Genomic DNA, 13371 nt, shown 5'->3' with positions numbered 1-13371 from the left:
TCGCATATGCTCACATCAATAAATTGATGATCATCGCAAAAAGAGAAAACCACACATACCGAACATACAACAAACAACAGAAGGGTAAGCTAGAGCCGAAAAATAGTTTATCATGCAGTTACTTACAATTTCATAGTTCAAGATACATATGTCAACCCATCATGTTATGACTTGCAAACAATACACTAAAACTCAGACACGACTCATCCGGATACATATAATTTAGTCAGATTCAGCAGATGTTTGCACTTGTGGTAGATTTTCCTACTCTACCGAGCTACTCACCCCCGAGCTAAGTGTTACAATGTCTCAACCCCACACACAAGGTTAGCCCTTAATGGATTTCATGCCTCCTGCTACTCTCACCACAAGAATCAGTCCGCTCTATGTGAGACTAACTGACTCCTTAGAGTGTCAGGATGCAACCTTACCTTAAATCCTTACCAAATTATATAGATAGGGCACATGAACTCCCACTAACAGGGGCCATGGAATTACGTCCCGACCAACTGAGGCACCACCATGAAGTCTCACCTAGAGGCTCATGGAATTACGTCCTAACCACATACGATTCATATTTCACCAACCAATTAATACTTGTCATGCATATAAGTCTTATGCCAACCTTTATAACCAACCCTCACTCATATTCCATGTGAAATCCATACCAACTCATCATTCTCAAACCATGGAACCAGCCATAGATGTAGCATATCCAAATCATGTTAAACTCATTCATCGCAAACTATAGATTTTCTCATTCATACCAAATTCATGACCACATATATAACCAACCATTCATGTATATTCCATACCAAGATCATGCCAAACTCATCATTCACCACCCATAAACCATTTTTACTCATGCATATTCACTCATCTCATGCTTTAACATAGCAATCCAACTTAACATCACATTATACAAACGATTTTTGGATTTTAGAAATAAAACTGCAGCTTGTGTAAAGCTCAGAAATTTTTTGTATGTATATTCAAATTAAATATGATTGAATCAAGAACCAAATGAAACAAGAACCAACTTAATTGAATAACTATAAAGAAAGTTGTACACCAAACAAGCAACAAAGGTCAATGTTGTCAACAACCAAACTACAGTGATCTTGCAATAAAAACTGCTCTCACTACAGAGCTCCAATTCAAGATCGGACTGGTCAAAGTCGAAAACTATGTGTTAAAGATCAACTGTTAAAATATCAGCTCGATCCAACGGTTAACGAAGTAGTAACTTTCATTTTACGAAAAGTGTGCAGTGTTGTCAACAACCAAACTACAGTGACCTTGCAATAAAAACTACTCTCACTACAGAGCTCCGATTAAAGATCCGACCGGTCAAAGTCAAGAATTTTTTGTTAAGGATCGGCGGTTAAAATTTTAGCTCGATCTAACGGTTAACGCAATAAAAATCTTCATTTTACATTTTAAAAAAAGTGTGCAATGCAGAAAAAGAGTAGCGCCACATCAATCAAACATACTCACACACCATACATTTTTATTCGACTAACAACCTCATCCAAGTATCACAGCCATACAAACTGACCAAAAAATCGGCAAAATAACTTTAAATACATAAACCCTAGCTCCCCTTACCTGGAAAAAGCTAGCAGAATATCCCAACACTTAAGCAAGTGAGTACTACCGACCACAAAGCAAATTCACGATTTGTAAGCCCCTAAAGCCAGCCTTTAGGTCCAACTGATTAGGGACAATCCTTAAAAATAAGAGCAGAAAATAATTGAGTCTTACATACTATGTATTGGATTTTATATTGATGTAGATGAAACATTTGATACCAATAAAAGCGAATCTACCGTAGGTGTCATATAAAATCTTGACAATGTCTTCATTATTTTGGAAGAGAATACATGATATCAAGAAAAAAATATTAAATATTTGATTAATTAGACATATATAAACAAGATAGGTACGTTAATAAAAGGCTTAATTACTGTTTTAGTCCTCTAATTTGTTAGCAAATTTCAAAATAGTCCTTCTATTATTCAGAGTCTCAATTTAGTCCTCAAGTTTTCAAAAGTGACTCAATTTAGTCCTCAAAGTTAACCGCGTAAAAATGAATAACGGAACAGTGACATGACTGTTTTACTCTGTCTCACTTCGAATTACGTGGCTCGTTACACTGTGCTTATGTGGAAAGTGAATTGGGTTGAATGTAATTAGGGTTACTAATATTGGAATTGGGATCAGGGGTGAAAAAGATTTGTCGAGGCATTGCGTTGGTGTGAGGAAATGGGAGTAGCATCAATTTCGTTCTTGGAGTTATCATCTGTATCGAAATCAGGGAACATATTCCAGGTGAGTTGTGCTTTAAATTTTATGGCTTGTGTTTTAGGGTTTTGTGGATTTTGGGTATAGGATATAAGGTTTTGATTTGGGGGGTTTTGGGTATAGGGTTTTGGGTACAGCAACCTCTCCACATTGACAAATGGGAGACACACCCAACCCCTTCCACCCACCACCAAGAGAAGACACACCACGAATTTCATTGTATAAACAAGTGTAAGACTTATAGGAGTTGGCTTCGGACATGTCTCTTAACAACAAAATTTGGGTCCAAAATAATTAGAAGAATGTTGTGCAGCAACGTAGCGGAGGAGAAGAATGAATTTAGGATGTTGGGAAAAATTTAGGGTTTCATGATTCCCATTTCTAAACAAAGTTAAACATTTTCAACATATGTTACATCAATTGCTCTTGCCTCTTAAAAACATTGACACGTATCAGTACAATTGTGTCACCTCACTACTGTCTGAACAACGTCTGTTTAAATTAAACGAAAAGAACTAAATTGAGTCACTTTTCAAGACTTAAAGACTAAATTGAGACTCTAAATAATAGAAAGACCATTTTAAAATTTGCTAAGAAGTAAAACAATAACTAAACTTTAATAAAAAAGTATCATATTATATACATTTAAATTATAATATAATTAGTTTACGACAACGTGAATTCTGACCATTGTGAAGATAGTGAGCTTGAGTTCAGATGCAAAAGAAGTAGAAGAAAGCCAACCATGGCCATGGTAATGGCCCTCAACTTCAAAACCAAGCTCTATCATGACTTTGAATCCCTCTGTTCCTGCGTTGGCGTTCACCTTCACCGTCTTCCATTTTCCTCTCTCTCCCCCTTCCCCTACGAAGACCACGACCTTCTATGTGCAATCTCCGAAGCAATCCAAGATTCCCAGAACAAACACAACCATGATTACTCTCAGAACCCAAGACTCCGGCGCATCCTCCCTTCCCTTACGACGCGCCACGTCGCCAACCTCATCACCCTCAATCCTCTCTCCCTCTCCCCTTCCTCCCTCCTCTCCTTCTTCAACTACCTCGCATCGCGACCCCCCTTTCGCCACACGCTCCATTCCTACTGCACCATGCTTCACTTCCTCTACCTCCACCGAATGCTACCCGAAGCACACTCCCTTCTTTCCTTCCTCGTTTCGCGAAAAGGATCCAACTCCGCTTCTTCCCTTTTCTCTTCCATTCTCCGCACCATGCCTCTCCGTCACCACTCCGCTGGCGTAGTCTTCGATGCTCTAATGTGCGCTTACGTTGATTCCGGGTTTATACCGGACGCTGTTGAGTGCTTCAGGTTGGTTTTGAAGAATAAGTTCCCCGCCCCGGTTCGCGGTTGCGAGAATCTGCTTCGTCACGTGGTCAGGTTGAAACCCCTTGAAGTTGAACGCGCTTGGGGTTTATATTTGGAGGTTTTGGATTCTGGGTATCCGGCAAGAATTTATTTTTTTAACGTTTTGATGCATGGGTTTTGCAAAGTTGGTGACGTTGGTAATGCGCGGTTGGTGTTCGATGAAATTCCCAAGAGGGGTTTGCGGCCGACGGTTGTTAGTTTTAATACTTTGATTAGTGGGTGTTGTAAAGTGGGGAATGTGGAGGAGGGTTTTCGGTTGAAGGGTGTTATGGAGAGTGAGGGAATATATCCTGATGTTTTCACTTTCAGCGCTTTGATCAATGGGTTGTGTAAGGAGGGTAGGTTGGATGAGGGGAGTCTTTTGTTTGATGAGATGTGCGGGAGAGGATTGGTTCCGAATGGTGTTACATTCACTACTCTGATTGATGGGCAGTGCAAAGGTGGGAAAGTGGATTTGGCTTTGAAGAATTTTCAGATGATGCTGGCTCAGGGTGTTAGACCTGACTTGGTTACTTATAATGCATTGCTCAATGGTCTCTGTAAGGTTGGAGATTTAAAGGAGGCTAGGCGGCTTCTGGATGGGATGAGTGCGAGTGGTTTGAAGCCTGACAAGATCACTTTCACCACACTGATTGATGGATTTTGCAAGGATGGAGAAATGGAATCTGCGTTGGAGATTAAAAGGAGAATGGTAGAAGAGGGGATTGAACTTGACGATGTAGCTTTCACGGCACTGATCTCTGGGCTTTGTAGAGATGGGAGAGTTCATGATGCGGAGAGAATGTTAAGAGACATGTTGAGTGCTGGTTTCAAACCGGATGATCCAACGTATACCATGTTAATTGATTGCTTTTGTAAGAAGGGTGATGTTAAGGAGGCGTTCAAGTTGCTCAAGGAGATGCAAAGCAATGGACATAGACCAGGAGTTGTCACGTATAATGCGCTAATGAATGGAATGTGCAAGCAAGGTCAGATGAAAAATGCTAAAATGCTGTTAGATGCAATGCTTAATTTGGGGGTGGCTCCAAATGATATCACGTATAACATTTTACTAGATGGTCATTGCAAGCATGGAAGCTCACTTGATGTTGACACATTCAATTCTGAGAAAGGACTTGTTGCAGATTATGCTACATATAAAGCACTTGTTAATGAATCAAGTAAAACTTCAAAAGATCGCCTAAAGGGATGATTGTTACTGATATCTTTTAAGCTGAACTGCAGTAGTTGCTGGACCTGGCTTACAGATAAAACATCATCAGAGTAAATCAAAAGTAGCTCCACTATCATCACTGAAGCGGTAAGAACATGCAAATAGGATATGTTCTCAATTTCATTTTTGTATGATTCTTGATTTCATTGGCAGAATGGTAAAAGTACTATGTAAGGAGGCTTCATTTTTCTTGCTTCGCTTTTGTATAGTGGATAATAACAATAATAATAATACTAATTGAAGTTCTTTTGTCTGCTTCAGTGATTCCTTGCAAATAAAAGCCGAAATTGCTTCTAACTGTGATTCAGTGGCATTTCAATGGCTTTTTACTACCAGATATGGATGCCAATTTACGGTTTTTTTCCCCTTCTAGGCAAATCACTATGTATTATTACGGAAGTAGGCAGATTTTTTAAAAATTACAGAAATGGACAAAACGTTATGGGGGTGCACGTTTTCGTATGAAGAAATCGTGTAGCCCCAAACGTTTTCGTGGTCAAGCGGGTCAAAGGGCGAAATTGTATGGGGGGTGAACGTTTTTGGTTTAGTAATCGATTACAACATGTTGTAATCGATTACTGCATGCTGTAATCGTGCAGGGGGGTTACATTTTTCGTTCAGTAATCGATTACCGTATGCTGTAATCAATTAGTGCATGCGTTGCAATTTTCTGGGTGTAATGTGATCGATTATAGACGAAGTGTAATCGATTACATGATTAATGCATTATGTTCGAGTGAAATGTAATCGATTACAAAGGTATTGTAATCGATTACAGTCCAAATTTTTTTTTTTTAAAAAAAGGTGATTAAATTAGAATTGGATCAGAGACAAGCATAATAATTTCTAATGATTTTATACAGTTTTTTGGTCCATCAAAGAATAAAGTATTTCAAATTATAGTTGATGAAGGCATAAGAAATATTAATCTTCATAAAAAATTGTCTTAGTTTTGATATTGTAGAAAGAAAAAAAAAACATTGAAAAGTAAATTAATTGAAATAAAAAATGTACAAATTATTGGCGAAATGGTAGTGTGCTAGAATATATAAGCGTTTTAGTCTGCAGAATCGAAAGGAGTGACTTGGAGTGGGAAAGGAGTGGGTTGGGGGTGCGAAAAGAAAAAAAAATCTCTTTTGAAGAAAACGTGCACCCCCCACACGTTTTCTAATAGAAAATGTGCACCCCCCACACGTTTTCTATTCAGAAAACGTATACCCCCCATACACTTTCAATTTAAAAAAACGTGCACCCCCATGACGTTTTCAACTTCACGCTTCAGAAACGCATGCAGTAATCGATTACACCATATGGTAATCGATTACTGCTTCAAAGACGTTACCCCCTGCACGATTACAGCATGCAGTAATCGATTACAGCATACGGTAATTGATTACTGAACCAAAAATGTTCACCCTCCACACAATTTCGCCCTTTGACCTGCTTGACTATGAAAACGTTTGGGGGCTACACGATTTCTTCATACGAAAACGTGCACTCCCAGAACGTTTTGTCCATTTCCGTAATTTTTAAAAAATCTGTCTACTTCTGTAATAATGGAGAGTGGTTTGCCTAGAAGGGAAAAAAAACCCCAATTTACTTCTTAAGGAAACACTTTGCTGATGGAACAAGCGACATGTATGGATGCTACTTATATGGAAGAAATATGCCCCTTAAACAGAGCATGTGGTATTTTTTAAACCCGATCATTCTCAGAAGATTTGGTTGTGGTGCTGCTACTTTAGGTCATGTTTGGCTTTAAAACTTTAAAAATCATAACAACGTAAAGAAGAAGCTGCGTTGACACTTTTTTCTTTTAAGTAAAAAGTTATTTGATAAAAAGGTTAAAACTAGTCCCTCTATCCACTGAAAATTATATTCATAAAAAAATATTTGAAGTTGATTTGATTTACATAAAATCTTTTCAATGATTATCGAAATAAATAAAAATACTAAAATAAGTATATTTAAAACTTTTAATATTGAAAACATCTGTAAAAGTTATTTTAATGATGGTTTGTAAATAATTTTTATACCCAATATAAAATGTTTGAAAACTTATAAATTTCTGTTCAATAATAAAATTAAAAATTTTGGTCGTGATTCAATAGAATCAAATTATATCAATGTGTTCGGAAAAAGTTCTCAGTCTCTGTTGATGTGTCTCTTACACATTTGTGTGTGCAAAAGCATGTACTTGTCTGTGAACGATTTAATTTTTTTAAGGCAAGAGTGTGATATGGTTACGAGAAATTGTAAATTGAATGCTAATGATAATGGTTCTGTAAGTTTACTATTATTTCCTTCACTTGCATAAATCAAATGACATGTCTAATTCAATAATTTGACCCAAAAGTAATATTCTAGTAACTTTTTTCTCTAATATTCTATCCACTTCTTTTCATTCTTTTTGGCTTACATATGGCCATCAGATATTAATTTATTTTTGTTTTCTCACTTTTGTTTTTAACTAATTAAACACCGATTCTCTATCTTACCTAAAAACAAATAAATCAAACTGAACATAATAACATATGATTAAACTAAAACCTAATATATAAACCCAACAAAGTCAAATATTTTTGGACTGAAAGTGTTAAATCTTACCTTTCAAATATGTTGTTCAACTTCTTCATCTTTTTATAAAGATGTTTAATTACAATAATTCAATTGACTAAGGTGAAATGAATGGTCATTAACTCAATGGGTACTGTAGTCTAAAATAATTAAAGATAATAAATATAGTCTTATTGAATCCTATGCCTGTAAAAAATTTAATTGTAACCAAATTAGTTTATTTAGCTTTTGATAAATTAGTTTATGTTTAATTTCTTGCAACTTCAAAAATAAATTTAATTATTATAATTTATATAATTATAATTACAATAACAAAATGAAAACTAATATTATAATATTTATAAAAAAATTAAATTAGTTCTATCGTTTCGATTGTCTAGAGCCCGATCTCGACATTAGTAGATGAATAGGACATTCAAAGGTGATCAAAAGTTTATAGATCCTGAATTGGGCCTAAAAAAATTCAGATTTAACTAACAAATCTTGTAATCTAAGAGATATTTTAGCAAAAAATATAAATATTTTGTTTATAAACAAAATGTTAACTTTGACAATCTCAAGAGACAGAATATATTTAAAAAAGTAATATATTTTTTATGTTGAAGATGAAAGTTCATGGATTGATCGTGATTCATTGGACTTTTGTGAAGTTTTTGATCCTGTAAACTTTTTTGATGTAAGCTTTTTTTCAATGTGAGTTTTTTCGGTCCTAATCCATATGGGTCGGGATCAAGTCTTATGGATTAGACCAAATTAACACGTCTAATCATTATGAAGAAGAGGATAATGAGAACACTTTACAATATAACAAATATTACCTCCAATATAACCACAAGAAACCTTTAATTTGTACGAGTCACGTAAAGATAATGAATTTTTCCTCATTCTTCACTTACAACTACACAATTAATCCTCATAAATTGAAACTTGATTCAATAGGAGGATCAGTCTCTCCACCTCAGGAAATCTACACTCAGCTAAACAAATTAAATTTTCATGTGTTTTTTTTTTTTTTTATGTTAAGAAAGATGTAACAAGAAAATTGTGCATAACCTACAAAAATAGAATGTCCAAAGAAGAAGTAATTTCGTAATCTCACAAATGATTCTCTTTTCTTGCATTATCTAAAATTCAAAATCATAAATTTAATAAATTTACAAACTTATCATAAATTTAATAAATTTACAAATTTATGAAATAATTTCTTTTGTGTATAAAAAGATAATTTATTAAAAAAAGATAACAACCTTCATAAAAAACAAAATAGTATTTTATAAAATATATATTATATTGTTCAGGTTTAAATATACTTTTATTATACCTATATAAAAGATAATAAAAAATAAAATTTTATAATAATTTTTTTTTATGTCCAATTGTTGAACTTATAAATGTTAAATTTTAGATCAACTTTTAGACGTTTCATCATCTTCTGATGTATCAAATAAATCCTGACTAGGACAAGTCATTAATTAATATAAATAAATTTAAATCTAATATTATCAAATACAAGAAGTAATATTTTTACATATATAAAAAATATATGGTTTGTGCTAATCATTGATTTTAAATATTCTTATAATTTAAAATCTGAAAATTTTCGTGATAAAATAATTTGCCATCCGGACATGTATGGTTCAGATTAAAGTTTTTTTTTAAAAAAAAAATACAAATTCAAGACTTATAAGATTGTTCTATAAAATTTAAGTTTTAAATTTAATATTACTTGGAGATGATATTATATATTGAATAAGAGACTGACATCTATCCCCATCCCCACGCTTAATAGCCACCTGTTTGATCTTTTTAATGTGATGTGATGTCAAATATGTATGCTTCTCATTTTCCCTTTTATTTTCTTTCGGGGTTTTTATAGTAATTAAGATGAATCTTTTCATCCGAATAATTAAAAATGAAATTTTATAAAAATCACAAGTGTTCAAATTTAGAAAGTTTAAAATAATTTAATATTTTTACAAAATATACAAGTAGTCCCTGTAAAAAAATATACCAAAACGAAGAAACTTTTAGAGGAATAGAGTCCCACCAAAAAAAAAACTCAAATCATTTATGGCCACCCAATATATGAATGAATGTATAGTATTTGGACCCATTGAATAGAAAGGGATGTCCAAGTGACCCTCTTCCAATATTTGATTCACCTATATGTTCCATGTCAATTGGGAGACTCTTATTTTCTACACACAAATTTTCTTTTCATTACTTCTCAATTTATAAAATGATGTCAAAATTATATAAAAGAAATTAGAAAATGATCATTTTGATATTGGTTAGAAATATAGAAGAATTTTGTTATTTAATAATAATTTATTATTCTTTCTATATGAATTAATAGAATGGAAGGCCTTGTATTTTTAGGACAAAGACTAATTATTTTAAATTTGATATTCGCGGGTCGACCTTATATTTAATTATTTTTCTGAAATATAAGAAATAAAATTTTACTTAATTTAATCACACAAATAATTAGAGATGTATTTGGTCTAAAAAAAATTCTAGTATTTAACTATAGCACCCAGAAAAAAGAGAGTAACAAATTAAAATATAACATGCTTTTTTGTTTTTTTATAAATGAAACAAAAGAAAGGATGATTAAATAATTGACTTTAAATACTCTAACTTAAAATTTTCAATAACATAATACTACATCAATATCTTTTTAGTTAAAAATTACTATACATTTAAAATATTTAGTCACTATTTAAAAATAATCAATATAATATCAGTTTTAATTTAATTAAACTTTTTATCTTTACTTAATAACTAATAATTAATTATTGTATATGCTATAATAAAAGAAAAAGTTTGAAATTATTAAAAATGTTACATTATATATAATTAATTATGATGTAAGTCTTTCTCTAACTTATCTTCAAGTATTTAATTTCTCTTCAAATAGTTCATTGCATTGACAATAACCATAAGAAGTTCACGGGGAATGATGGATCCTTTTAACAGCTGTACAATAATTCTATTAATTTTTCATTCTTGTGCATTTTCATTTCCATTTTACCTCCTTCTTCCCTATCCTCACCCTGCACCATCATGATCTTGAGGTTTTCGTCAGATCTGTGAGTATATTCTACAGATGAGAGAGGAAATGAGAGAGGAAATGTTAACATATTGTTGAAAAAAAAAAGATGAAGTAGTTCATTTGTTCAACTGTCGTAAATTTTATATTATTCACTAACAAAATAACTTTAGTAAAGAAAACTAAAAAGTGCTTCGATATTTTTCTGATGAAATGATACTTGAAAATATTTATATTCTATGACAACACTTTGAATTGTGTAACATATAATCAAACAGAAAGGGAAAACTTTATCCCTTGGCTGGTAAGATTTGCAAAAAGAAAAATATATACTTTGATTGGAGGCAAAGTAATTTGGAAGCGCGGAGGCATAGAGAGAAGCCACGTGGACATTAGTTGAAAGAAGAGAAGTAAAAAGGTGGTTGAATCAGATTTTATCCTTAACTAAACGACACAAGGTTTATGTAATCATGTGAATGATGTGATTGTCGGGAATTATGTGGACGCAGTTCGCGTTTTGGGCGGTCTCAGCATCTGAGCTGTCAGTCTTTGAGGACCCCACCTTGCATCCTCGTAAAATCTATGCCACTTGCCACGACCACAACAACTACCGTCACTCTTGACTTTGTTCCCTTTTGCACAACACAAGCTTCTAACTTTTCCCTCTTCCGTTTTCGGCATATTTTTATTCTTCTTTCTACTCATTGTTCACTCTTTACTTGTGGCAGTGCTTTGTTAAATCGTCTATTCAGGTAAAGTTTAAATAGTTTAAATGCCCTCTTTAATCAGTTGAGTCTTATTCATATTCAATCGCTATCTTTAAGCCCCTACATGAACCCTAATTTCCTACTGACCAACCGTTCATTTAAAAGATTATATTTTGATTTAGACATTAAGTGGAGATGATTATTAGATAAATAAGAGAGCATCATCTTATTTTTGTATATAATTGAAGCTTATCTTAATTACATACAGAAACTATACACACAGACATTATTGATTGATGCCACTCTAATCGTTATCTATACATTATGAGTCTCCGTCAGATTAATAAACACGCACGACTTAAATATGACACAACACAAGGCAATGCTTCTTCCTTTGGCCTCCCCCGCATGCGTCCAAAACGTTGACGTTTAACCCTACCTCAACAAACACAACTTTTTCTTCAGCTCCAAATCCCAACGTCACTCATCCATCTAATCTATACAGTAACCATGGTGTAACATTTTCTTACACTCTACACATCATAACCGCATGCACCACCACGTATTCTAATGTTTACTCCTATGATCTGCTACAATCGGCCTCACCAAACCCAACTCTGTGATTCGCCAGATCGAACTCCACCCACAGATTCTGCTGATGGATGTTGCCTATGATGTTGCTGGCTGCACCCAATCTCTCCGACCTGCCAATTCCCACGCAGTGGACCCCGCCGCCCACGTCAGCCAGCACCCTCTCCTTTGGAACCACAATCTCCACGCCTTTCTCGAACTCCAACACCACGTCCCCTATCAGCCGTCCGATTGTCTCCTTTGCGGACCCGTCGAAACACATGTCCGCGACTCCGCCATACACGTACCCCTTCTTAATCCTGGGCCCCACAACTCTAACCACCTCCTCCCTCACCCTGTCGTAAGCCTCGTCGACCAGGAAGGTGAATTCGGATCCGGAGTCGATCATGGTCTGCCCCGACCCGCCGGCGTCGGGGTGAAAAACGGAAGGATTGATGTTTAGCCTCTTGCCACCAATCCTAATTCCCTGCATGGGGACGGTGTAGGCCAAGGGGTCCAAATTCGGCATGCGTTGACTTTGACCGAACGTCAACATGCTGACGTAACGGAGGCGCGCGGAGTTGGGGTTGTTGCCGAGGTAGAACGACCCGGTTGGGAGGTTCCCTGATCGGGATTGTCGGGTGGGAACGCAGTATGAGAATTTGGTGATTTTGGCCTGCGAGGGGAAGGAAAGGCGGCCGAGGTTCATTCCGAGGATGCCGCCGGCGTCGTGGGACTCGGTGGCGCAGCCGAGGGTAAGTGGAGGGGTTGTTTGGGTAGGGGAGAAGGTTAGTTTCTCTCGGACGAGGTTGCCCTCGGCGTAGGTGCCATCGGCGTAGAAGTAGGAGTAGTGGCAGAGGCGGTTCTGGTCGCAGGTTGTCGGGAGAGTAAAATCGGGAACGCGAGGTTTGCAGAGGGGGTGGGTGCAGGGGATGACGTAGAAGGAGGAGGAGAGAGAAGGGTCGAACGACGCCGTTGGGGGGGTTTTGTTATGGCACTGAATCCACGAGAGTTGGCTTCCCGTGTCCAACACCATTTGTTGATGCTGCGGAGGGGTCCCTATGGGGAGGCTCACGACCAGAGCCATGGAGTACTTGAACGGCCATTTTACGTTGTACGAGGCGGAGGAAAGGCTTCTGAATTTTGGGTTCTTCTTCAGTGGCTTCACTGCGGAGAGGGGAAGCGACCTGAGAGGGAAAGAGAACGAGACTGAATCATGGTTGGCGGCGGAGGAGGAAGCGGAGAAAAACAGCGACACCGCAAAGAGAAGTGGAAAGAGTGAAACAGTGGAACACAGAGCCATGGTTTTGTGTGAAGAGTTAGGGAGTGAGAGTGATGACATGGGGTTTTATTTATACAGGCAAAGTCTTAAAAAAAAAAGTAATTATTTATACTAGCATTGTTTTATTTGTGCTTTACGTCATAAATTGTACATATTTTGCAAAAGAACAAAATATAAATAGAATTTATGGTGTCGGAAAGAAAGAATTGGACGGCAAAAGTGGGAAGTGCAGCCCCTAGGTGAGGACGCGTTTTTCTTTGGTTGAGTGGGTGATATTATGATT

General features: G+C 35.7%; 2 protein-coding genes across 3 annotated transcripts; one reads left to right on the top strand and one right to left on the bottom strand.

Annotated features, from left to right (window-relative positions):
* Positions 1-2997: 2997 nt before the first annotated feature.
* LOC114193390 (putative pentatricopeptide repeat-containing protein At1g09680) lies at positions 2998-5688 on the top strand. 2 transcript variants are annotated; one of them, XR_003606261.1, is made up of 2 exons: positions 2998-4987; positions 5162-5688. XR_003606261.1 is itself a non-coding variant. In XM_028083156.1 (1 exon), the coding sequence occupies exon 1, from the start codon at positions 3050-3052 to the stop codon at positions 4877-4879; it is 1830 nt and encodes a 609-aa protein (XP_027938957.1). In that variant the 5' UTR covers positions 2998-3049; the 3' UTR covers positions 4880-5160. The 2 variants fall into 2 exon arrangements, 1 of the variants encoding a protein (XP_027938957.1); XM_028083156.1 differs by lacking the exon at positions 5162-5688 and having other exon boundaries at positions 2998-5160.
* Positions 5689-11435: 5747 nt separating this feature from the next.
* On the bottom strand, positions 11436-13155 carry LOC114195235 (aspartic proteinase PCS1-like). The gene has a single exon (XM_028085633.1). The coding sequence runs from the start codon at positions 13146-13148 to the stop codon at positions 11817-11819; it is 1332 nt and encodes a 443-aa protein (XP_027941434.1). The 5' UTR covers positions 13149-13155; the 3' UTR covers positions 11436-11816.
* Positions 13156-13371: the final 216 nt, after the last annotated feature.

The sequence above is a fragment of the Vigna unguiculata genome, chromosome 8 (genome assembly GCF_004118075.2).
Source record: "Vigna unguiculata cultivar IT97K-499-35 chromosome 8, ASM411807v1, whole genome shotgun sequence".
NCBI classification, from domain to species: Eukaryota; Viridiplantae; Streptophyta; class Magnoliopsida; order Fabales; family Fabaceae; genus Vigna; species Vigna unguiculata.
Note: the sequence above shows the minus strand (reverse complement) of the source record. Positions and strands in the feature narration are given on the sequence as shown.